The sequence below is a fragment of the Myxocyprinus asiaticus genome, chromosome 17 (genome assembly GCF_019703515.2).
Source record: "Myxocyprinus asiaticus isolate MX2 ecotype Aquarium Trade chromosome 17, UBuf_Myxa_2, whole genome shotgun sequence".
Classification (NCBI taxonomy): Eukaryota; Metazoa; Chordata; class Actinopteri; order Cypriniformes; family Catostomidae; genus Myxocyprinus; species Myxocyprinus asiaticus.
This window is the reverse complement of record NC_059360.1, coordinates 32698623-32724857: the sequence shown is the minus strand read 5'-3', so window position 1 is coordinate 32724857 and position 26235 is coordinate 32698623. Positions and strand designations below refer to the sequence as shown.

Below are 26235 nucleotides of genomic sequence, written 5' to 3'. Positions count from 1 at the left end.
TCCAATAGTGAAAAGAAATTAGGCAAATATCCTGTCTCCATACTCCATTAAAATCCCCCTACCCCCTACAAGAAGGAGACACGGGACACTTTCTTAGGCTATTTTAGGTAAGGCAAGTAGTTTACTTTAAGTTTGTTTTGTCAGACCAGTTTGCTTGTTTTTCCTTGCGAGATCTGATAACACTGGACAGTAAAGATACAAGGATAACACTCTTGACTATTGTCTCTCGCTCATGATCTTTTCCTTTCTATAACACTCACACTCACAAAAGGACAGATTGGTGATCACCAACCCCCTCTCCTGAGTGTTTTTGTGACGTGGTTCCTGTGTGTTGCACTTTAGTTCACGGTGTGTTTGAGAGTATTTTTAACCTGGCACAGGGACGACCTGCTACACAGACAGGAATAGGCCAGAATAGAAGGAAGTCAACTCGCCATTTAGAAAAACAATCCCTTCATCTGCATCTGTGAACTGTGGGAGAGAGAGCAAGAGAGAACTAGATAGTATGTTGGCTTGACAAACCTTGTCTGAAAGTTTCAAATAGTTTGAAGAGTTGGAAGTTTGAAGGTCTTACAGTCAGACAGACAGAAGGAACATCATACAGATAGACAGCCAGCTGCAAGAAGTCCTATGCAACCCTACCCCTTGCTTGTTTTTCTGAATGGCAAATTGGTAGCTAGGGTAACCCCATTTGGTTGCTAGGTAGTTACCAAGGTGATACTGAAAAGGCTCCTTGCTACCCTGAGTCAGATGAAAGAAACCTAAAGTCACTATGATGTTCTGGTTCAGAGATATGTCATTTGTTACTTGGTTGCTAGGGTAACCCCATCTGGTTGCTAGGCAGTTACCATGGTGATACACAAAAGGCTCCTTGCTAGCCTGAGTCAAATGAACGAAACCAGAAGTCTCTACGATGTTCTGGTGCAAAGATATGTGATTTGTTACTTTGTTGCTAGGGTAACCCCATCTGGTTGCTAGGCAGTTACCAAGTTGATACTTAACATGGCTCCTTGCCATCCTGAGTGAAATAAGTCAACCCGAAAGTCTCTACGATGTTCTGGTGCAGAGATATATGATTTGTTACTTGGTTGGTAGGGTAACCCTGTCTGGTTGCTAAGCAGTTACCAGGGTGATACTTATCAAGGCTCCTTGCCATCCTGAGTGAAATAAGTCAAAGGCAGTTGTCAGTGTGATACCAAGAAGGCTGCTTGCTGTTCTGGGTCATACAAGCCAACAATGATGTCTCTACGACATTCTGATCCTGAGATACCCATCTAAGCGTGTGTGAACCATTTAGAGATACCCATCTAAGAGTGCTCTAAATGGTTGCTAGGGCATGACTAAGTAGTTTCCATGATGATACTTGAAGACTGATTGCTCACCCAATTCAAAGAAGCCAACTCTCATGTCTGTAGGACATTCTGATCAGGAGATATCCATCTAAGCCATTTTGAATGGCAGTCAATGGGTTTTGGTTGCTAGGGTGCTCTAAATGGTTGATAGGGCGTGGCTAAGTAGTTTCCATGTTGATACTTGAAGACTTGAAGATTGAATCCTCTAAAGGAGTTATTACAGGGAAAAGTTTTCACACCTTGAATGGGAGTCAATTTAAAATCAGTCCTGTTCGGAAGTCCAATACGGGAATACCGGAAGTCCGATCAGTTAGAAAAGATATAGCAATCCGAGTCAGACCAGTCTGAAGGTCTATGGTGAGTTTGGTGTTTGTAGCTTGAAAGCTCTAGGAGGAGATACTCTTGAAAATTTTTGGGTCCCAGAATAATAATAATAAGCTTATGTAGTAGATCAATATGTTGGCTTTGTCAAACCAACATAATGAGAACAAGAATTAATATTTTTCACATTCACTAGTGCCACATGGTGTTCTCAGGTCCTCTCACAGAATTTCACAATGCTGAGCGAGAGTGGCTAAAGCTTGATCCATCACAGACTTCCTATGACACTCTCTTTCTCTCTCATTAATACACAGACCGTTCAGTTCCCTTCTCTCTCCCTCTCTGCATATATCATGTTTTGGTTGTAAGCAGTTCAGGTTTTGATTGCATTACATTGTTTTAAAGGAGTAGTTCACCCAAAAATTAAAATTTTGATACAATTTATTCACCCTTCTGTCATTCCAAAAATGCTTAGACTTGCTTCTGTGGAACACAAAAATAGTTATTTACGTTCTCAAGCTTAAAAAAGACAAAAAAGTGCCATAAAAGTTGTCCATACACAACCTATGCGCTATATTTCAAGTCTTCTGAAGCCATATAATTGCTTTATGTGAGGAAAAGACCAACAGTTAAGTGGATATTCAATAAAATTCTTGCCCTCCGGCATAAGTCACGAATCTTATTCATTCTTGTGCATATTTAAACTTGGCTTGTTGTTATTGGTTATGAGGCATGCAAGAATCAATGGTGTTTGATATCGTTGACGTCAAACTTGGTGTGACGCGCCTTCACGTTCTAAATTTGAATTGATTTAAGAGCTACAGCATAGGACAATATTTTCAGTGAGGTAAATGCTGACAGATTTTCTGTTTGGGGTGAACCATTTCTTTAAATGACATTCAAATATTGTGTTCAAAAACTGCTACCCATCTGTCACATTTTGCAATAGTCAAATGCCATGAAATCAGTAAAAGATACCTCCTATTTATTCATCTTTTGACAGATTTCTGATTGTGAGGGAAAGCAGTTCCTTTTAAACTAAATGCACCCCAGCTTTTAGACCATGTGTAATGTTAGCATTTTTCAAAGGTGCCATGATTAACCTGATCTTGTCCAGTTCCTCAATGGGCCACATTGCGCTATAGTTATCTTAAAGAAATGTCAAAATGAAGAAAAAAAAAAAAAAGATCTGCCCAGTTCAGATGTTACAGTAACTTTAAGTGGGTCAGCATCAACATGGCTTGTTAAAAATACATGCTGTTGGGGAAGTTGCAGCTCAGTTAGAGAAACAAGTGACAGCCACTGCTTAATGAATTATACACATCTTTTGTTCCTCTGGATAGCAACTTTGGTTGAACTTTTACATGAAGTGCCATTTTTAATTGTTTGATTAGTGACCTACAAATTGTGTGGAATCTTAAATATTTCTATTTTATGTAATGCATTTATGAAATCCTGAAACTTTGTTAATTTCCAGGTTTAATTTAGAAATTGAATCACACTTTTGAACCGCACTATGCCTATTTGTGTTTGTTTTTTTCCCCCTTAATAATGTAGTTTTAGTTTGAGAGTCACTGTAGCGTGTATGCTGGGTTGGAAATCTCAAACATTATTTGCCTATTTTCTTATTTACATCAAGTGTTGTTCCAAAAGCAAAAAGCATCAAATAAAATAAGAAAGTGAAGGATGTCATTCACTCAACCGTGCAGCATCAGTCACGTTTACAAGTGCTGCCTGAATTGATCTGCGCCTCTGTATCAGCGGCTTATGATGCGTGAATGGATTGCATGCGCAAATAGTGTTGAGCTTCCCATTCAGTTCATAACCACATAAAATCCGCTGCATGATTATGAGGAAGGATTCATTTACACAAAGAGGTAGATTGGCATGCATATGCGAAGGATTTCATATAAATAAAATAAAAGTTCCTCTCTATCGCTGTCGCGTGCCAGTGATTAACCCTCCACGCGTGCCATAGGTTGCCGACCCCTACTCTATAGTTCCTGCTTTGTCCCTTTGTAGTGTGTGGAAAAATTTTAGCAGCAGTCTATAAAGTGAATTCTACCACAGGTTTTCCAGAGCATTTCCTACTCATTGTCTGGACAAAATCATTTAACTAAAGCAATTTTGCCCCCATTAAAACAATTTTTTAGTTTTGTGGCCTATAGTCCATGTTTGTTAGCTTTGAGGTCATCTATATGACAAAATCAACCTTTAGCAAAAACACATTTAAAATTTACTGTCTTTTTCTTCTGAGAAAACAGACCAAAAATATTGATGACTCATCTTGCATTGCAAAGATTTTTGTCCAATCAAATGCTCACTAGAATGAGAATGTCTCTCCCCACTATGGAATTATATTTGTGCCAATTGTTTTGAATGTAACATTTCAAGAAACGAATAAAAATATAAAATAAGAATTAATAAAAACAATCTGAAACGGAAACAAATAAAATCAAAGGCACAATTTAAACTCAGTCTTCAAAAAACAGCAACCATTGTTAACAATATTCTCTACTTGCGTTTGTTGATCAGGATTTATGAATGCGCTGCAACAGTTTTCAGTCACGATTCCAAAGTTTTCAATTATGCTCCCTGAATTTTCATTTGCAGTTCTGGCACAAAACTTTTGTATGGGCGGGGCTAACTGAGATAAGTTCTCATTTGCTAGTGAGTTTTTGATTAACATCTCTTTGACCTGGAAGAAGAGCTCAGTAAGTGGAAGGGTCTCTGGTTCAGTTTTGCGTGTAAAAGTACGAGAATCTGCAAGTGTCTTCATAATTAATTACTGTTTAGTGATATATATATGTAGGCGTTTGCTTTTGTATTATATCTGTATTTTTTTCTCCTAATACTTTGTTGCGAATGCTAACGAATGCTGTCATCGTCGTCATCATCGACAGGACACTCGAGGCAGCCTGAGGTAAGTCAGTATAATTAAGTGTAATTATTTTAAAGCCTAATAAAAGTTATTGCCTTTTCAGACAAAGAGCTAGTCTGAGTCCCTTAGAGACAGGGATAGATTTTTTTGTTTGTTTTTTTGCCGGAAACCATGGTTTTACTGCAGTAATATTGTAGCAACAATGAATGTAGTAACCATGTTTTTTGTTTTTTTTGTAGTAACCATGATTTAGAGTATAATTAACCATGGTTTTACTCAACGAGCTCTGGTTTTACTACAGTAACCATAACTATGGTATTTGTTGTAAAACCATAATAACCACCAAATTATATCACACAAAGTTTTCGTGTGACTCCAGTCAGGCTTCCTAAGCAACCAATTGGCCCGGTTGCTAGGGTGGGTAGAGTCACGTTGGGTTTACCTCCTCATAGTCACTATAATGTGGTTCTCGCTTTCTGTGGAGCGCGTGGTGAGTTGTGTGTGGATGCTGCGGAGAATAGCGTGGGCCTCCACACGCACTACGTCTCCGCGGTAACGCACTCAACAAGCCTAAATTATTACTATGGTTTGTCTATGACTATTATGGTTCAAATATGGTTACTGTTGTAAAACCATTGTTCATTTATTGCAAGGGTACAAAAAAATCCCTCCCTGTCTTATAAGGGGCTCCTTAGTGAGCAGAATGGTATAAGGCAGTTTGATCTTGGTTTAGCCCGTTCTTTGATTATTTTGTGTTTACTTGTTCATTAGTTGTCAGGTCATAGTTATTCTAACCTGAATAAGGAATGACATATATTTGTATGGATTTAGCAAATGAGAGTTCTGTCATTATTTACTTGTATGACTTTCTTCCATGGAACACAAAACACAGAATGTCATAATTCAGTTTCAGTACATTTTTATTTATTTTTTTAATACAATAAAAGTGAATGGGGACTGAGGCTGTCAGTCCCAAACATTTCCTCTTGTGCTCCATGAAAGAAAGAATATCATACATATGGGCTTGAAATAAAATGAGGCTATGAGTAATGACATAAGCCAATTTTTTAAGAGTAGCCACATCAACATTCTAGAAAATCATTTTAGACTTAAAAAAAAACTAATAATATAAAACAAATACATTAATAAATTAGATAAGCCATGTGTTACATTGGAGTTCAAAGCAGTTTGTAGTGTTTAACTATAATCTTTTTTCCTTTTCATTTAACAGCACAAACAAAATTCTGATGACCCAGATCTTTGAGTGGTGGTAACAGAGACCCATTGCCCCTTATCAGACTAGAATCTTGCTATTCTGCATGGATAAATACATCCCCTGACATCACCTTTGAATGACCTGGAGCTCCAGACACTATTATACTGTGATATTATGCAGACTATGTTCTACTAAATTTTTTTTGAGTTCTAGATTCAAACAAACACTCACAAGTTCACAAACAGTTACACTTTATTAGACTACACTAGACACTTTACATACACTAGTCTCTGACTAGCATTCTGACAAACAAATGAATATTAATGCCAGATATTGCACTCATTACCACATACTATAGAATGCATGCTTGGAAAGGAAACTGCTTATGTTACAGATACACCACTTGGAAGGACCCTTGCATCAGGCATATTTCATTTCACATTTAGGCTACAGCTGCTTACCATTTCTTATATTAACATCCTTTATGCTTATAAAAATACCTGAGACCACTTGAAGATTATAGACAAATCATAGTGTATTTGTTGGCTTTATAATATATATATATATATATATATATATATATATATGTAAACCTGTCAGCTGTGTAAAGGGTAAAAATACAGAACTTTATGTCTAGACCAGAAACAGGTGAGTTTTATAGATGATAAATTATGACTGACAGCTGATGTCTGAAAATGAACATAAATGATAATTCTCTAGATTGATTGTGCACTTATTGATGCTTGAGGTGAAGACATTTCAAATGATATATGGTTTGTCCAGATTAATTGAACAGTAACAGTAAAATCTACAGTACAGGAACACTGAATAAATAAAAAGAAACAAGTGTCCTGTGTTGGCGTCCTCATGAATGTTAAATTACAAATGGTGTAACACATTAAAAATCAATATGTATATTATTTTTTTTATTGTCTGTCATGTTGTCTGTATATTGTGTACAATGTATTATGTAATATGGATATTGTGTATTACATGTACATATTGTTCAGTGAGTGTTGTGTATTCTGTATATCTTTTAACTATATCACTGCAGTGTTGATTGAACTGCAATAATAAAGTGATTTGAATTTTAATCGTTTAATCCATTCAAACTTTAAAATCAATCATTAAGCTGGTTTGTTAAAAGTCACATTTTGAAGCACTATTTAAAATGTCTATAAGCAAAATCATTTGGATTGAATACCCATGCAATGCAATACCCTTGAAGGTCTACATCGTGTGAAAACAAGCTCCATGCTTGGTTGCTATTTTCATAATTTGTTTAAATTCTTCAGAATGAATAATATTAGTAATAATAAAAAAGTGGGAATTGTGATGGTTTGAGTGCATGTGCTGACAATGGGGTAATTAAGTGTGTTTTCACGGCATTCGTCAGTGCTGCTCCTGAAAGCTTATCGCAACAAAGTATTAGGAGCAAAAATACAGATATAATACAAAAGCAAACGCCTAAATATATATCACTAAACATTAATTAATTATGAAGATGCTTGCAGATTCTTGCACTTTTACACGCTAAACTGAACCAGAGCTCTTTCCACTGACTGAACACTTCTTCCAGGTCAAAGCGCTGTCAATCAAAATCTCACTAGCCAATGAGAACTCATCTCAGTTAGTCCCACCTACATGAGAGTTTTGTGCCAGAACTGCAAACGAAAATTCAGGGAGCGTAACTAAAATCTTTGGAATCGTGACTGAAAACTGTAGCAGCGCATTCATAAATCCTGATCAACAAACGCAAGCAGAGAATATTGTTAACAAAGGATGCTGTTTATTTGAAGACTGAGTTTAAATTTTGCCTTTGATTTTATTTTTTTTCGGTTTCAGATGTTTCAATGTTTTTATTCATTCTTATTTTATATTTTTATTAGTTTCTTGAAAAATTACATTCAAAACAATTGGCACAAATATAATCCCATACCCCACCTGCAACCAACTAGCAAGTAGCAAATCATGGTTTATGGCTGTTATGTAACTAAAGCCTATTGGCTATTTTTTTTGTTTTGTTTTTTTGTTCTACAGCTAGAGACTTCGAATGCCTTTCAATATGTCTCGTCCAAACTTTCTTTTTCTAATTGTCAACACAGTAAAAAAAAAAAAAAATCTAACTTTGCTTAACAAGCCATTTCATAGAGTCTTTAATCTACTAACTGAATGATTCATGGTTCATGATTGGCTGCAAGATGTAAATCTCAAATGTATACAAGTAAACCACCAGACTGTCAGGTTGGGACTCATTTGATTGTGAACAGCTGGTGGTGTTGTGTTTTGGATTTGCTGGACTCATCTGTAGTAAATCAGTCTTTACAGAAGACTGCCAGAGGTAATCACCTATTGTCTCGGTGGGCTGAAGCTTTAGATGACTGTCTGATAATGAGTAAGCAGAGAGATAACTCAGTTACTGATTGCAGGTCTCTGGCTTTGTGTGAATGGTTAATCTGACCAAGATGATGGTTTGTGTGTGTTCATGTGCATGAGAGTTTTTTTGTCTGCATGTGCACACGTGTATGAGTGCATGCATTTATGTGTGTACGTTTTTGAGGACAGTTGAACATAAGAAGGTACTTAAATTCTGTGAATATTAATCTTAAGATTAATTTATTGTTGGTCACGTGACGCCATGCAAGGTTTGGGCGTGTGAATGGCAAGCTCTGCGTACTTTGCTAGTTTTGATACTTTTAATGATATAACCGGTGAGATTCGATACACCCTGATCCATAACTGTTCTAGGAAGACAATATGTCAAAGAATTCAAAATCCTCGGTCTCTGGAGACATTAAAATTCACTTATGTGCTCAAGCCCTCCGGAGACCTTGAGCTAGGGAGTCGATTTGGCCAAAGAGGTGAAAGAAATTCGGTGAGAGTTGCTGAACGTATCGGCAATGCTGATGAAGGTCGTTGCTGACTTGGAGGATCTTGCTGCAATACGTTGAATGATCACGGCCATGGAAATGAAATTCACTGAGATGGTTACAAGAGTGGAGGATGTCGAGAAATGGATCGATTATCTGGAGTCATCAGAGAGGGAATTAGCTGCCAATCCGCTAGTGACCAAGGCGGATTTGGGACACATCTGGGAGAAGTTGGAGGATTTAACTGGCGTAATAATGTCCAAATTGTTGGACTTCCTGAGGGAGCAGAGGGTCAGAATATGGTGGAATTCCTGGATGGGCTCTTTCCGAATCTGCTGACATAACAGGCCATAAGCTGTAAATCAAGCGAGCTCACAGGGTCCCGGCTCGGCGATCTGCTGAGGGAGACAGGCCCTGATCAATTCTGGCCAAATTTCTGAGATCATCCGAAAAAGATCTTGTGTTACACGAGGCGAGGAGTAAAGGAAGGCTTTCTTGGAAGAACCACAGCATTTTCTTGTTCCCAGACTTTGCAAATTCGACAAGAGAGAAACGTGATTGATTCAAGGAATGCAAGAAACACTAACATCAACGGAAGGTCGCTTTTGCATTGATGTTCATGGCCAAATTGAGAATAGATACTAAGGATGGCTGTAAAGTATTTACATGTCCCCAGCAAGCCATGTCCTTCATAAAGTCAATGGACTGAGTAAGTCATTTTGTGGTATGTTGCAGCCAAGTAAGCCTGATGCACTGCACTTGACCGTTCGAGCAAACTGAGCGCCTTTTTTGTTTCTTTTTGTGCTGGATCCGCCTAGCGGCTGGAGTTTGTTTTGTGTAGCAGCACTCCTTCGGGACAGTTTTGTGGATGAATCTACACGTCCTTTGTGCTTATGCCTCCTATTGGTTGGAGTTTGTTTTGTGGAGTATTTCTTGCAGGACATTGGAGTGATTGGGTAATTTGTTGCACTCATGTAGCAGTTGAATGGGCTGGCTCACTGAACATTCATTTGACAGTCAGAGGAAACTTAACTGCCTTTTATATATACAGTTGTGCTCAAATGTTTGCATACCCTGGCAGAAATTGTGAAATTTTGGCATTGATTTTGAAAATATGACTGATCATGCAAAGAAACTGACTTTTATTTAAGGATAGTGATCATATGAAACCATTTATTATCACATAGTTGTTTGGCTCCTTTTTAAATAATAATGGTAACAGAAATCACCCAAATGGCCCTGATCAAACATATCCTTGAATGTTTGGCCTTGTTACAGACACACAAGGTGACACACACAGGTTTAAATGGCAATTAAATTCCCACACCTGTGGCTTTTTAAATTGCAATTAGTGTCTGTGTATAAACAGTCAATGAGTTTGTTAGCTCTCACGTGGATGCACTGAGCAGGCTAGATACTGAGCCATGGGGAGCAGAAAAGAATTGTCAAAAGACCTGCGTAACAAGGTAATGGAACTTTATAAAGATGGAAAAGGATATAAAAAGATATCCAAAGCCTTGAAAATGCCAGTCAGTACTGTTCAGTCACTTATTAAGAAGTGGAAAATTCGGGGATCTCTTGATACCAAGCCAAGGTCAGGTAGACCAAGAAAGATTTCAGCCACAACTGCCAGAAGAATTGTTCGGGATACAAAGAAAAACCCACAGGTAACCTCAGGAGAAATACAGGCTGCTCTGGACAAAGGTGGTGTGGTTGTTTCAAGGAGCACAATACGACAATACTTGTTCAAAAATGAGCTGCATGGTCGATTTGCCAGAAAGAAGCCTTTACTGCGCCAGTGCCACAAAAAAGCCCGGTTACAATATGCCTGACAACACCTTGACATGCCTCACAGCTTCAGGCACACTGTAGTGTGGAGTGATGAGACCAAAATAGAGCTTTATGGTCACAACCATAAGCCCTATGTTTGGAGAGGGGTCAACAAGTCCTATAGTGAAAAGAATACCATCCCCACTCTGAAGCATGGTGGTGGCTCACTGATGTTTTGGGGGTGTGTGAGCTCTAAAGGCACGGGGAATCTTGTGAAAATTGATGGCAAGATGAATGCAGCATGTTATCAGAAAATACTGGCAGACAATTTGCATTCTTCTGCACGAAAGATGCGCATGGGACACGCTTGGACTTTCCAGCACGACAATGACCCTAAGCACAAGGCCAAGTTGACACTCCAGTGGTTACAGCAGAAAAAGGTGAAGGTTCTGGAGTGGCCATCATAGTCTCCTGACCTTAATATCATCGAGCCACTCTGGGGAGATCTCAATCGTGTGGTTCATGTAAGACGACCAAAGACTTTGCATGACCTGGAGGCATTTTGCCAAGACGAATGGGCAGCTATACCACCTGCAAGAATTTGGGGCCTCATAGACAACTATTACAGAAGACTGCACACTGTCATTGATGCTAAAGGGGGCAATACACAGTATTAAGAACTAAGGGTATGCAGACTTTTGAATGGGGTCATTTCATTTTTTTCTTTGTTGCCATGTTTTGTTTTATGATTGTGCCATTCTGTTATAACCTACAGTTGAATATGAATCCTATAAGAAATAAAAGAAATGTGTTTTGCCTGCTCACTCATGTTTTCTTTAAAAATGGTACATATATTACCAATTCTCCAAGGGTATGCAAACTTTTGAGCACAACTGTATATTTTTTTATTATTTTTTGTGTGTGTGTGTGTGTGTGTGCTGGTTACGCTAGAGGCTGGAGTTTTTTTGTGGAGGAACACACCTTCAGGACAGTTATGTGGATGAATCTACACGTTCTTTGTGTTTATCCCGCCTATTGGAGTTTGTTTTATAGATTATATTCTGTTGTGTAATTCTGTTTTACAAAATGTTTATAGAAACACCAGATTTGAGCAATCCGACGACAAAGTTGTTGGGGGGGCTCTCGTAGGCGTACATGGACTGTTTGAGTTTAGAGGGATGGACGCCGGTTGGCGCTGTCGTGCGCGGGGTTAATGCGCACATTTTTCTTTTTTCTGTTTGTTTGGTTCAGGGGGAAGTTTGGGGTTTGATTGTTGCACTAATGTGGAATGTGGTCTTTATAATTTTATTTTTGACACACAATCTATTTTTTTCTAATATGTCAAAATGTCAAATGTTATTATGAGCGGATTGTCTCTCTCCATGTAAAGTTATGGGCACCCCATAAAAAGAAGGAAAGTTATTATCTTCTTGAGTGTAAGAAATACCATATAGTGTTTCTTCAAGAAACGCATCTTTCTCCACAGGAAGCTGAAATATTTGGAAAGATATAAGGTGGACATGTTTTCTTTAGTGCTGGCTCAAGTAAGAGTAGGGGAGTCATTACACTGATAAGTAAGCATCTACAATTCAAATGTCTCAAACAGATTAAAGATAAATTAGGAAGAGTCATTATTGTTTTAGCAGAAATTCAGGGGCAAATTTTTATTTTGGCTAAAATGTACGTACCTAACGCTGATGATTAGGGCTTTTTTATAGATCTTGAAGGGATGTTGCAAGCCGCTGGCACCCCTCATGATATAATACTGGGAGGAGACTTTAATCTATTGATAGACTTAGTCCTTGATCATAGTGAAACAAAAGTGTGTAAGCCCCCTAGAGCAACATTGACGCTTCACAGGATGTGTAAAAATCTTGGCCTTACAGATATTTGGAGACTTTTGAACCCATCCGGTAGGGACTATACATTTTTCTCATCAGTCCATAAGATTTATTTTAGAATATATATATATATATATATATATATATATATATATATATATATATATATATATATATATATATATATATATATATCATATATATATATATATATACATACATATTATAACTAAGTCCCTCATTTCATCTGTTGTTGATTGCTCAGTTGGAAACATCTTAATCTCAGATCACGCCTTGGTGAGTTTAGAGGTGTTGCCACATACGGAGAAAAATAAATCATATAGTTGGTGCTTTAATGTGTCCCTTTTGGAAAATCCTGAATTCCAGCAAATGTTAAAGGCTGAAATCAATTATTATATGGAGGCCAACTGGTCCTCAGGATCCTCTGGGGGTGTGGCTTGGGTGACACTTAAGGCGGTTCTTAGGGGTCAGATCATACATTATGCTTCATTTATCAAAAAATCCAAAGCACGAGAACTCGTGGAGTTGGAAGGGAATATTAAAAGTGCCGAGCAGAGCTGAAGCGCCGAATGTCATCTGATGGCCTCAGAGAATTGACCCGATTGAAATACAGATATAATACTATTTTGGTGCGGAAGGTGGAGTTTTGACTATTCAGGGCAGACAGTTATACTTTGAGTTGGGGGACAAAGCTGGGAAGCTTTTGGCTAGATATATAAAGCATAGAGTCTTTTTCTACCATTCTCTCAGTGAAATTTGCTGGTGGTGAAATTTTTACCTCGGCCATTAATAATAATATTGCTTTTAAAGAATTCTATCTTGATCTCTATAGCTCTACGTCTTCATCTACTGATAAAGATATTAGAAACTTTGTGGAACCATTAGAACTCCCTAAACTGACGACTGAGCAAAAAAATTGATTCTGAGATAAACTTGGAGGAGCTTGGCGAGGTAATTAAGGCCTTGCCTACAGGCAAGGCTCCGGGGCCAGATGGCTTTGCCGCTGAATTTTTTATATTTTATGCTACAGAACTGGCTCCACTTTTGTTAGAAGTTTATATGGAATTATTAAAGAAAGAAAAGCTTCTGCCAACCATGACATGAGCCCGGATCAGTCTGATTCTTAAAAAGGACAAAGATCCAAGCGAGTGTAAAAGTTACCGTCCAATTTCCCTGATCCAGCTAGACGTAAAAATATTGTCAAACATTCTGGCTAACCAATTAAGTAAAGTTATGACATCTCATAGACATATAGATCAGGTGGGGTTTATTCGGGGCCATAGCTCTTCTGTTAACATTAGGCATTTCATCAATATCCTGTGGTCAGTGGCAAATGATCAGACTCCGGTCGCTGCCATCTCACTTGATGCCGAAAAGGCGTTTGATATGGTAGAATATCATATACATTTCTACATTTATAAAATATATTTAAAGATATAAAATATTTGTAAGATTTTGGAAATATACGGGTTTGGGAGTAATTCTATTGAATGGATTAAAACGGTAAAATGGTTACGTTATAGACATCCAGTAGTGGCGGTACAAACAAATGGATTAATTTCAGATAATTTTACTCTGCATAGGGGTACCCAGCAGGGTTGCAGCTCTTTCCCCATTATTGTTCTGTCTTGCCATGGAACCATTAGCAGCCGTGATAAAAAGGGAAGGAGTTGTGGCAGGAGGTATGGTGCATAAGCTTTTGCTTTATGCTGATTGTATTTTATTATTTGTCTCTGACCCCATTAGATCTATGCCTTGCCTCCACAGTATTATTAGTTCCTTCTCTAATTTCTCAGGATACAGAGTCAATTGGTTTAAATCCGAAGTTTTGTCTCTGATAGCGTACTGCGCAGTAACGGCTTTTCATCCGGGCACCTTCCAGTGGCCCAAACAGGGCATTAAGTATTTGGGCATTTTATTCCCAGCAAATTTGTGTAATTTAGTTAGAGTTAATTTTGACCCCTTCATAAAAAGGTTTTCGAGCGATATGAGCAGGTGGGCTTCATTACATTTATCTATGATTGGGAAGGATAATGTTATTAAACTGATTTGTATTCCAAAATTTAACTACCTGCTACAATCTCTCCCTGTAGATGTCCCCCTCTCTTATTTCAAGCAATTTGATAGCATAGCGAAGTCCTTCATTTGGAATGGTAAGCGTACTAGATTACATTTTATTAAGTTACATACGCTGACTGACAAAGGTGGGCTAGGCCTACCCAAGATTTTGTTTTATTATTATATATTCGGTCTCAGACATTTGGCTCATTGGTCTCTTCCATCTGAGAGAGTCCCTCCCTGGTTTTGAATTGAACAGGAAGTTCTTGCCCCTATTTCCCCATTGCAAAGCCTTTCTGTTAAACTAATCTGAGAAGTTAAGTTACACCCCGTTATCACGCATTTGCACTCGGTATGGACAGAAGTGTCCAGAGTGTTTAATTCGGACATTTATTTAAATGTTGCCTCAAGCATATGGCTGAACCCCAAATTATGTATTAATAAGTCCCCTTTCTGCTGGTAAGAGTGGATTGTTGTGGAGTGTTGAGATCCTTTGAAAATTTTGTTAAACATTTTGGGATTCCCAGATCTCAGTTCTATAGGTATAGGTACAGCTGTGCCACCTGCTCTGTACTGTTTTTGGAAGTAGCACACACCCCCTTAAAGCGGCAGATACTCTGAATTACCAGGGAGTAATACACTGATGCCTCAGAGTCTGGGGGATGGAGCTTTAACTTCTATCAAGAGATTATGGGAGAAAGATTTAAACTTGGTATTGGAGGAGGGAGTGTGGGCTAGGATTCTAAAAAACGTCATGTCTGCATCTAGAGATGCAAGGGTGCGATTTTACATCGATTCTGTTGGACCCCCTCTAGATTGTATAGGCTTGGTCTTAAAGACACACCCACCTGCTGGCGATGCCAATCAGAAGATGGGGACACAACCCATGTTTTTTGGTGGTGTGTTAAGATCCAAGAATTTTGGTTGAAGGTTCAGAGTTTTATATGTGACGTACTGGGCACTCAAATTTCACTTTGCCCCAGACTCTGTATTTTGGGCGATTGGGCGGTTATCAATATGGAGGATAAACACATAAAAAATTGGGTTCTGACCAGTGTTATGATTGGTAGGCAGGTTATTTCAAGGGGATGGAAGTCGGATGGAGCGCCCTAATTTCCGGAGTGGTGTGTAGCTTTCGAGGAGGTGTCAAGTAGAAGGCTGGGGTTTTGGGATTTGTTTGATAGGAAATGGGGCAATTATTTAGTGTTTTGGGAGGACTCTCGGGGAGAAGCTGTGAAGAGAGAAGTTTAGTTTTAATTATGTATGATTATTATATTTTCTTTTTTGTTTTCTTTTTTTTGGGTTTGTTTTGTGTGTGTATTCTTATATGTGACCACAGGGGTGTTCGTTGGGGGTCAGGGTGGGGTTGGTGATTGGGGACTGGGAGGGGTAAAAGTGGGGGTTAAATGTTAAATGTTGATTCAATATAAATATATTGGTTTTCTTTGTTATATATCTATGAATCAATAAAAAATGTTAATTGAAAAAAAAAAAGATTCATTTATTGTCTAATCATATTTCTGTCATAGTAGAAAGGTGAATCAGATTTTTGTGTGAAATCTGCAGTTTTGTGTTGGAGGCAGAGGTATATATATATATATATATATATATATATATATATATATATATATATATATATATCTGTATATCTGTTTTACAGATTAATCCGTCCCAATAGTGGAACTTTTTGGAACTATCGGTTTATCTGCAAAAATCTATGCCGATAATTGCGGATAGTTTTTTTCATAATTTAGTATTTTCAAAATAAGAGTCCCTGATGTGTTTCAGACTTGTTTATACTTAAAAGTCCCAAGTTATGCACCAAATCTTCATTTTTTCTGTTTATTATTGGGATTTTGGTTGAACAATAAACAACAAATTGGATATTGTTCATTTTGGACTCTTTTTCTGTGCCCGCTTTAATAAGAAAAGAATAAGACATTTTTTTGACATTCTATATATCAATTTTAAAAATACTATCAGCCAATTAATCAGTTTGATTAACCAATTGGTGGGGTTACTAGATGTTTTGTAAGGGAGTTTTACATAGTTATCACAGTTTGAGCTAGTTCAAAACTTTTTTGAAAGATTTAAAAACTGTTAAAAGGTCATCGGCATGTCATCGTTTCTCATTCACCCATTCAAGAATGGGATGGTCACATGACTGTGGCTTGTGAAAAAGCTCTGCTTTTGTCCGTTTCTTTTCTTATGGACTGAGGGAGAGATTTTAATATTTGTTATCTTTATATTAGGAATTTTACCCACAATCAGAGTGCATGGGATTTGAACAGAATTCAGATCACACACTGTATATATGAGACAATACTGTCTGCATAAATATCATATAGAGACATTCTGTGACCTCTCTGAGGGTCAGTGGATGGAGTTTGGGTCTGATCAGCTGCAGACCAGTTCACTGAGAACCTGATGATGTTATCTCACACACATACTCACAGATGTAGAGGGCAGATGTTTGTCTTTTGCTGCCAGAGACAGATACATCTGCCACATCTGTTCTTTACTGAGACAGTCTGTCCTCCTTTTCCTCTTGTCTCTATTTAAACATCACATTCATTATTTTTCTTCCTCAAAGTCCCTTTGTTTGTTTCACGTACTGCCATGCACTGTATCTTTTTTGTTTTTTCTCTGACTCATTCCATGAATACAGTACTATACGGTGTACTATTACTTTCTTTTTTTTTTTTTTTAAAGCAACAGATGCACAAGTCCCAGTAATGGAAAACCTGGCCATATCAGGAAATTTCTAGGCCTGAAAAAATCATGGAAATTTGTACAAACTTAGAAGTTGAAATTTCCATGGTGATTATAAATGTTTTTCTCTTTTTCCTCTGCACTAAAAATATCTCATCGCCTAGATATTGCTCTTGTGTAGAGTAAAACTTGCTTGCAACCAAAAGAGATGTCCGATATGTGAGCAAACTATCCTCTTGAGTCAATGAATGGGTCAAAACAGTCTGAATTGTGAATCGTCTGATTAACAATTATTTAAAAAAATCTGTATTCTGTAAACACAAATGGAATTTAATTGGAAATCAAATAACCTAGCATGGAAAGTAGTTAGTATTAGACATATGTAGACATGCCCCAATTACAGGGTTGCAAAAATTGCAAAGCGTATAGATAATGCATAGAAAATAAAACAGTTCATATAATATTTAGTTTGACCTCCTGAGGTTAAAGATCAATATTTTTTGAAGGTTAACCCTTGTGCTTTGTTCCTCATTGGCTACCACTCCTGTGTTCTTGGGTCAAAATGACAGACCCATTTAAATGGTTTATGTATCTCACATTATCCATATATTATCACTAAATATTGCATTAGATCTTTTTTTTGTTTGTTTTTTTTTTTTTTTTCAACTTGATTACTAGTAACTGGAACAGACTTTGTACCTCTTTTTGGAATTTATTGACAAATAAGTACCAAAAAGAGGCCTAAATTACCTGAGCTAATGCGACTAAATTTTTGGATTAAAAAGTGTTTTTTATGTATATTTTTTACTACATGAAATACCATACATACAATTTTCTGTCCTGTTTATCACACTACTTTGTTTTAATGTTTAACTAGAAATTCTTTCATTTAAAATGTATATAAATCTCTCATTATGAATATATTTTCACTAGATTTTTTTGTTAACTCAATTTCTAGTAATTAGAACAGTTTTTGTACTTATTGATAGTAGGCTTTATTGACCTCACCTTATACATTTTTTTTTATATAGCATCATTTATTAATTATTTTGACTATATAAAAACATTCTCAAAATGTGCTATTTATCACACAATTAATATTTAAGTTTTATTTGACACTTTTATTTTCTCAAAAATGGCACATACCTGTAGTGTTACTGGTCAAAAATGATGACATACATTGGCCTAAGCCTGCTTACAGATTAACTCAGGTACAGCATAGAACATTTCATGGAACAATAATAACAATACAAGAAGATATAACAGAAAGACTAAAAATATTAGCAATCAACAAACATCTACCAATGACCATCAACCACCTAGTGGTTTTGTACATTTTTACATTTGCCTTGCAAATGTGTGCACTGCATTTGGAACACAATGCTTGTCTTCACATCTCTCTGTGCACACAGTGTGCACCTCTTCCTTTTCTCTCTCTGTACCAGTTGTAGAGCCTGGCTCTGGCCTTTGTATGTCTCTCACAATCTGCAGAGGATAAAGCTGGAGGTAAATGTTTTAGGGGGTCACCATGGCTTTCCCCAGCTCTTCTAGGAATAACCTCCTCTTGAAGGTCTTCCCCTAGTTCCATATAGTTGTAGAACATCTGGCTACATCTGACTTTTGACCAAATTACACTGAAGGTTATTTGAAGGTAATTCTGACTTTATATCTCACAATTGCATCTTTATTAAGTATCTTGGAGTTGCGACTTTATATCTCATAACTACGAAATAAACTTGCAATTGCTAATTTATTTCTTGTAATTACGAGATATAAGGTCATAATTCTGACTTTTTTATTTCTTGCAATTGCTGGAAATAAAGTGACATTTTTTGTTTGTTTGTTTTTTTGCTTTTTTTTTAATATATGAGATAGAATCCGGCTTCCATAGTTCAAAGACCCTGTGTTAAAAAAAAAAAAATTTAAAAAAAAAATCAATTTTTTTTTTTTTAAAGAGATTCAGGCCCTATGTTTACCCAATTCATGGAAAGTACCACCTCTCTTTTTTTGTCTCCCAGCTCAGTTGTCGGTCCAATACACAGGACGCACATGCTGACTGACTGTGTGAAGTAATCTCATCCTCACTCTCACTCTCTCTCATTAACTCATTCTCACTCTTCTCTCCCATCAGTATTTGTCTTACTCTGTCCCCTGTTCTTCTTCTGAGCCATTCTGTCACTCTGATTGGCTGTGATGTTTTGTCATATGGCCGTCTGATGTGTGTTGGTGTTTACAAACAGGCGTGGGGGACAGTGAAATAAGCTGATCACAGTCTGTGGTGCTACACAGAGTTTTCCATTCCTCATAAACCACAGCAATTTAAGGGAGTTATACTTCAGAATTACACCACTGCCTGTTTCTGATGTCAGTGTGAAGAATCTATGGTAAATGAATAAGGGAAATTTGTGTCTTTGGTTTATCTTGGCTCTAAGATTCTTATGTGACACATAGAAAGCATCTTCAATATGAGTTCACTCTGCATGCTGTTCAGATTGACATATTCATCACATTCAAGTTCGGAGTCCTCGCTTTTTCTCAATGAGTAATCTGTCTGCTCTCTTTTGCTCTGGGCTTTTTCAGCTCAGTGGGTTTTATGAAAATATTAAGTGGTATTTTGGTGGTGATCTTTGTTTATGGACATCCTTTTATCACATTCTATGTTGTACTAATAAATCTCTAGCTGTTGTGACCACAACATTGGCAGACCTGAAAAGAACTTACTAGAAAATTTGTGCAGTTCCCTAAAATAACCACAAACCTAAAGAGGTCAAAGTCTATTTAAGGGCATTTCAGGGTCTCAGAGTCTAATCATTTGAAATATTTACTCTGTTCATGTTTGACAGTTTAAGGGATAAAAAAGTGAAAATTGTGCAAACACACATAAACAGAGAGATGGAGCCGATCTAAATTTTGAGAGTGTGATGTCTTGAGCTGTCATGTGCATTCATCAAAATGAACTGAAATTTAGGAACTGAAACATTGTCTAGGAACTAAATCCAACTGTGAGTCTGTTTAATTAAACAATATGACACAAGAAAGCCCTGTTGCTGTTATACAAACACAATTTGTCCAACCAAATCAGAGGACCGGAACTAACTTTTTTATAATATTAAATCCCTAACAGCTTATCAATATTCTCTTATTTGTCATTAGTTTGCTTTGTAGATAATTCACTTTTTTCACTGAGAATAGTTGAGTTTTGTCTTAAGTTATAAAGTGATAAATATGTGATAAATATCTCATATTTTGGCTTCATATGATGGTTGTGGAACTGCTGTATCTGTTTGTGCGAGTCAGGACAGGTTCCTACCGTCTGCACTTAAACTCACAGATGAATAGGGTGAAAATTAGACAGAAGTATTTATAACCACAGCACTGGTACCTTCATCTCTCTGGTCAGGGAGCTCTTTTGGGTGCATGTGTATTTTAAAATGCTTTTCATGTGAATATGTTGAACCATCTTTGCATTTTTAAAGCATCAAAATTCATTGGTTTTTGTGAGTGGCTGCTGCGCTTTTGCAGTTTTACACATTAAGATTAATGATAAACTAATATGATAATGATAGACCGATAAACAGCTTAATTTGCTGGTATCTGTGCATTTTGATATTATCAGCATTTGCCAATATCTTTACCTATTTTTAAACAGAACTGATTCCAAAATATATCGACAGCTTTGTCGATAACACTGGAAAAATTACACACATCACTGTTAAATGTATCTTGAGTGAATGTTGTGTAAAATAGTTGTACATTTAATTTCAACAATTCTATGTGTCTCATTTGATTTGACTTAAAAAAAAAAAATTAGAAAATTGCTCCACAGAGTTCTGTAGATATCGGTTTGGCACTGGCCAGTGAAAACCCCATATAAGTCGACCACTAATCAAGATCTCTCGTGTAGATTCCATTATATGTAATCATATCATTTTTTTTATCCCCTCTGTTTCAGGAGTCATTTATGACATCATGAGAGGGCATCTCCATGAAAACGGCAATGCATTCCAAACAAAGTTATTGACTGTACCGCAGGTACCTCACTTGCCCTTGTATGTCACACTTGACGTGTGACACAGGGACTGTTTACCATAAAAGATCAAAATGTAGACCGGATGCCCCTTGAGAATAATCTGACCCTTCACCCTGTCACAAGCAGCTAGTTAAAGGTGCTGTAAGTGATTTTAGCTGTTCTACTTCCAAGAGACTGAGCCGCTGAATTAGCCATGCCCCCTCTTTCTAAAACCCTGCACTCCAAATATACCAAATGAGCTTTATTGAGGCCGACATCATCCAGAAAAAAAACAGCAGCAAAATAGCAACCTCAACTGACAACCGTTATGAACAACATGGCATAAAAATGGCAGTAAGCCTCAATAATTCGCTGAAATTACAATACTATGATAACACGCAAAATGATTGACAGGTCGAAAGCATCAGAGACCGTGGCCCGTGGACACATTTTTTGTTGTTGTTGCTGTTAACAGGGACTGGTGTGATTTCTCACAACACTTATTTCAGTAATATCTTTCAGGGACTAGGAAAAATTTTTGCATACCTTTCCGTGAAAAAATAACTTGCAGCACCTTTAACCTCTGTGAAAACCAAACGTAACTGCACAGGCATGTTTCTGGTGTTATTGCTTAAGTTGATGTCCAATATTTGAAGTATGAAGTTTAATTTGTTTGTTGGTATTTTTTGATCATCTTGAAAATCAGTGGTTCTTAACTGGTCAGGACCCCGATTTTACAACCCAACAGAGTAGCAACCTAATAGAGTACCAAATTAACAAAAATGTTCTTAAATTCAAACATTGAAATATATTAATATCACCATGGACTGCATAGACTCAACAATATGCAAACTTTTTAACAAGACATTAGGCTGAATAGGAAAATTAACAATTTTGTCTCTTGAATTTTGAAAGTTTCTTGCTCACGATGAGTGGCAGTCCATAATTCACTACACAAAAAAAATTGTGGTTGGCACATACCATCTTTATCCTCGCTGCAAGTTAACGTACCAGGTTGTATTTTTTATTTTTTTATTTTTTTACCTTGTATAGTTTTGTTCGTGGTTTTTGACAAAGAGGGGATGTCAAGAATCCTGTCCATGATGGCATCTGCATAATTTTTGCTAGCTTCTACCAAGTGACAGAGCTAGAGTTTGATTGGATGCGCAGCCTTTGAGGTCAACAACATAGGATATATTTTCTTTTTCATTTTAAAAGTTGATGTTCATTTTGCCATTCTAATTATGCATTACTATATGGTTATGCTATGTGCTATTCACTACACTGTGCTACACTGAAATAAAAATAAACCTGAATCTAAAATTAATCTATTAGCTATTTGTGAGCAGGAATACAGACTTACTCTGCCCTCTTTGATTACATGGATCAAGTGAACATACAGGAAAAAACACACATCATCTGGAAAAGTGATGTACAACAGCACAACACAACACGACAAAAATTAAACACAGCAGTAACAAAAACTAGGGGGTTTTACAGGCAGGGCAGAAGGCTAGTTATCTATTAAATGTGCACACACACCATTCATAACTGTTAATGAGTTATGTAAGCTTTAATCAGGTAGAGCATGTCCAGTTCAGTGGGCCAGAATGATGTAATCCCATCTGCGTGGAATCGTGATCTGCGATGTGGCATCAAGAAAACAGAGCTCCAGTGAGAGAAATGAAATATTGATAGCTGCCATAGGGAGTTCTGAGAAGAATCAAACAGACAAACAGTTCATCCTTCCTAAAGGCCTGTTTGCTGTGGTCCTTTAGAGGGAATGATAGAGGAATTCTGGGTAATGAATTGGGGAAAGAAAGATAAAAAGACAAAAGCTCTGTTCAGTCACACCATGCAATAAGAATTATAAAGCTCCAGATCCTTAATGTGAGGAATTGAATGGCTTATAAAATAATATTTGTTATTTATATGTATCTGTGATTATAATGCCCTTATTAGTATACGACTTAAGTTATTATAACTAGATTCCATCTATCCTATTTATTCTGCTTATTACAATTGCACTCTCACCCAGTGCACCATTACACAAGTACACAGTTCCTTGTAAGTATAACTTCCTCAGCCGATAAACCTGATTATGTTTTTTTTTGATGATTTTTTGTATGTTTGTTTGTTTGTGCAGTGAGACACGGAGTCAGCCATTCACGTGCTGAGGTATTTGAGCAAGATTAAAGGAGAGGTGGAAGACAGGGGAAGAGAGAGAGACTGGCCTGCCTGATGGCAGAGAGCTGGATGTCCCAGTGAGGTCAGGTGTGACAGGAGGTCATGGGGTCGTTTACACTGGGGAAAGCTGCTTCCCTGGAGCAACTGCTTGATGCCTGCATTCATGCATTTGGTGAGTGACCACCACAGGAGCATAACACCTGCTGTGTGTAAACATAACATTACTATTGTATACTGTATAATAAAATAATGATTGTTGAGCAAGAAACCAAATATTCAGTTATTGCTAATTATTATTCATTGTAATTGACTACTTTAATTTAAGGAATAGTTCATATATAGTTTATATATATGCAATAGAAAAAGTGTCAAATATGTCTTGTTTAGATTCAGAATTCATGACGCTAATGAGCTAACACGCTACACACGGCCATAATATGCGTCGATTACACTCTTCTATTGTAATATATGATGACACTGATACTACTGCCATGATAAGTTTATAAAAGAGAATACAGACAAAAGAATGAATGAACGTTACATTTATATAGCACTTTTCTGACACTACACTCAAAGCGCTTTACACAGTGAACATGGGACTCTCCTCAACCACCACCAGTGTGCAGCATCCATCTGGATGATCGACAGCAGCCATAGTTTGCCAATATGCTCACCACACACCAGCTATTGGTGGAGAGGAGAGAGTAGAGTTATAGAGCCAGTTAATGGATGGGGATTATTAGGAAGCCATGACTGATGAGGGCCAACAGGGGGAATTTGGCCAGGACACGGGGGTTACACCCCTATTCTTTTCGAGAATTGCCCTGGGATTTTTAATGACCACAAAGAGTCAGGACCTCTGTTTAACATCTTATCCGAAGGACGGTGTCTTTTTACAGTATAGTGTCCCTGTCACTATACTGGGGCGTTAGGACCCACACAGACCGCAGGGTGAGCACCCCCTGCTGGCCTCCCTAATACTTCTTCCAGCAACAACCTTAGTTTTCCCCATGATGTCTCCCAACCAGGTACTGACCAGGCTCAACCCTGCTTAGCTTCAGTGGGCAACTGGTCTTGAGCAACAGGGTGAAATGGCTGCTGACAAATGGTTATGGAGACATATCTTTCTTTGGGCAGATGTGTGAATGGCTTTCGCTGCAGATGTCTCATGAGTGAATGGGCACTTGAGAGTATTTGAGTACATTTTATTCCTTTTTGTAGACTAATTAATAAAATAAAAAGAAAATAGCATGACATTGTTCTTGGAAAATGTCTCTACGCGAACGATCGTATTGATGTTCATGGTGAATACTGACAGAAAAACGTAAACAAAGTAGTAGGTTGAGCTTCAGGTCACACCTACCGATGACGTGGACCAATGGCATCAAGAAGGTGTTTAGCAGCTGGTTAGAAATTTTCCTAAAAGTTCGCCCAAGTGAGCTGTTGCGAACCACCGAAATGAATGCAAAAACACCTTCTTTTTGGTCAGATTTTGATCTAAATTACGTCATACCCGTTCGTTCTTCAGTTTCATATGCAGTACATCTGGGCCTTTAGTCACCATTCACTTTTTTCCATACAATGAAAGTAAATGATGACTGAGCATGTAATTTCCTAATATTCTGCATAACATCTCCTTTGAATAAAGAAAGACATACTGCTGTTTGTGCCTTAATGGATTGCTGTGATTGAACGTGATTATTGACTGATGCTACCGATTCTCACTGGTGATCATTAATGTCATTAAGCACTGTTGCATTAGTTTAACAACGAGACTTATTAATGACTGATAACTGCCATCCCTGATCATGCTTATATGATTATTTACAGCTTTGAGCAGTACAAGCATTCATCCATATTATTGATGGTTTACTGATATTAACAGACTGTTCATATTAATGAACAATCAATAATATGGATCAATTATAATATGGACCTTTCTGTCTTTTAATATCTTTCTGTCATTCTTTGTCTGTAGATGATGAAGGAGACTTGCATGAAAATCAGCTTCCTCGAACCCTTCTGCTGATGCATCGCTGGTATGTGTCGTCCACTGAGCTCGCTGGGAAACTTCTGATGATATATCCTGTGTGTAAATGTGTGTTTGCCTGTGTGTGTGGGTAAGTGTGGTGTGTTTCAGTAGATATCTCTGAACAGATCCAGACCAAAGCCACTGTTCTGTCTGTATGTGTGTGTGTGTGTGTGTGTGTGTGTATACAGTACATTTATACTCAAGCAAATTTTATGCTTCTTGACTCTCTATCACATATCGTGACTGTCGAGGAGATGACTGTCAGCGGACACGACTGAAGATCTGTTATTTAATGAGGTAAATAAAAACAGCTTCTGTTTAACAAGATAAACAACCCATTTATTCCCTACGAGTTTCCTCCTCTGAATAAATTAAGGTGTTTATTTGCATTGCTTGGCAACAACCCGTGGCAGAACACGTCGTGAGGAGGCTATTATTTGCCGTTTACATTTTTATTATTCTCCTTCTGTTCTTCCTCTTTTTCTTTGGGGGCTGCATGACTGTCGCCTGCACTCAGAGTGAGGAGAGATGATGTCACAAGGACAGACATCACTCCTTCAGATGGGCGCTTGTCCACAGTAGACATTTTGTATTTTACCGGATGGGCGGAGAATGATTTACTGTTTCTTCCATCCATTGTTCACAGAGTACATCTCCTCAGGCCACCTTTCCCTTCTTTTCTATTCACTTCTATTGATTCATTCTATGTCTGCCAGTTTTCAGATTTATCACTACACCAAAACTATTTTTTCTGCCAAATCAGGATTTGTTTGAGATTTGACATAAAGATAAAAAAAGATAAAAAAAGATTTAAAAAAATAGTTTGCTCACTTTCCAAATAACATACACATTAGTTCTGTCCAAAACCAAGTGAGCTGCCTTGCTGCCAAAATAGACAGCTGTCTTTTAAGGAAGCATCCTAATCATCATGGCACCTCATCAGTGATTTATTTGAAATTCTCTGT

General features: G+C 37.4%; 1 protein-coding gene across 4 annotated transcripts in view; it reads left to right on the top strand.

Annotated features, from left to right (window-relative positions):
* Positions 1-26235, top strand: part of LOC127455550 (ras guanyl-releasing protein 3-like) — a 74659-nt gene that overhangs the window by 17710 nt on the left and 30714 nt on the right. For 3 of the 4 annotated variants that reach the window (XM_051723541.1, XM_051723542.1, XM_051723543.1), the window contains 3 exons: positions 23198-23410; positions 25217-25324; positions 25510-25567. In XM_051723541.1, coding sequence (XP_051579501.1) covers positions 23341-23410; positions 25217-25324; positions 25510-25567 — 236 coding nt within the window. In that variant the 5' untranslated portion in view covers positions 23198-23340. Of the gene's footprint in view, positions 1-23197; positions 23411-25216; positions 25325-25509; positions 25568-26235 lie in introns of those variants that run through there. The other variant, XM_051723544.1, reaches the window with a different exon arrangement.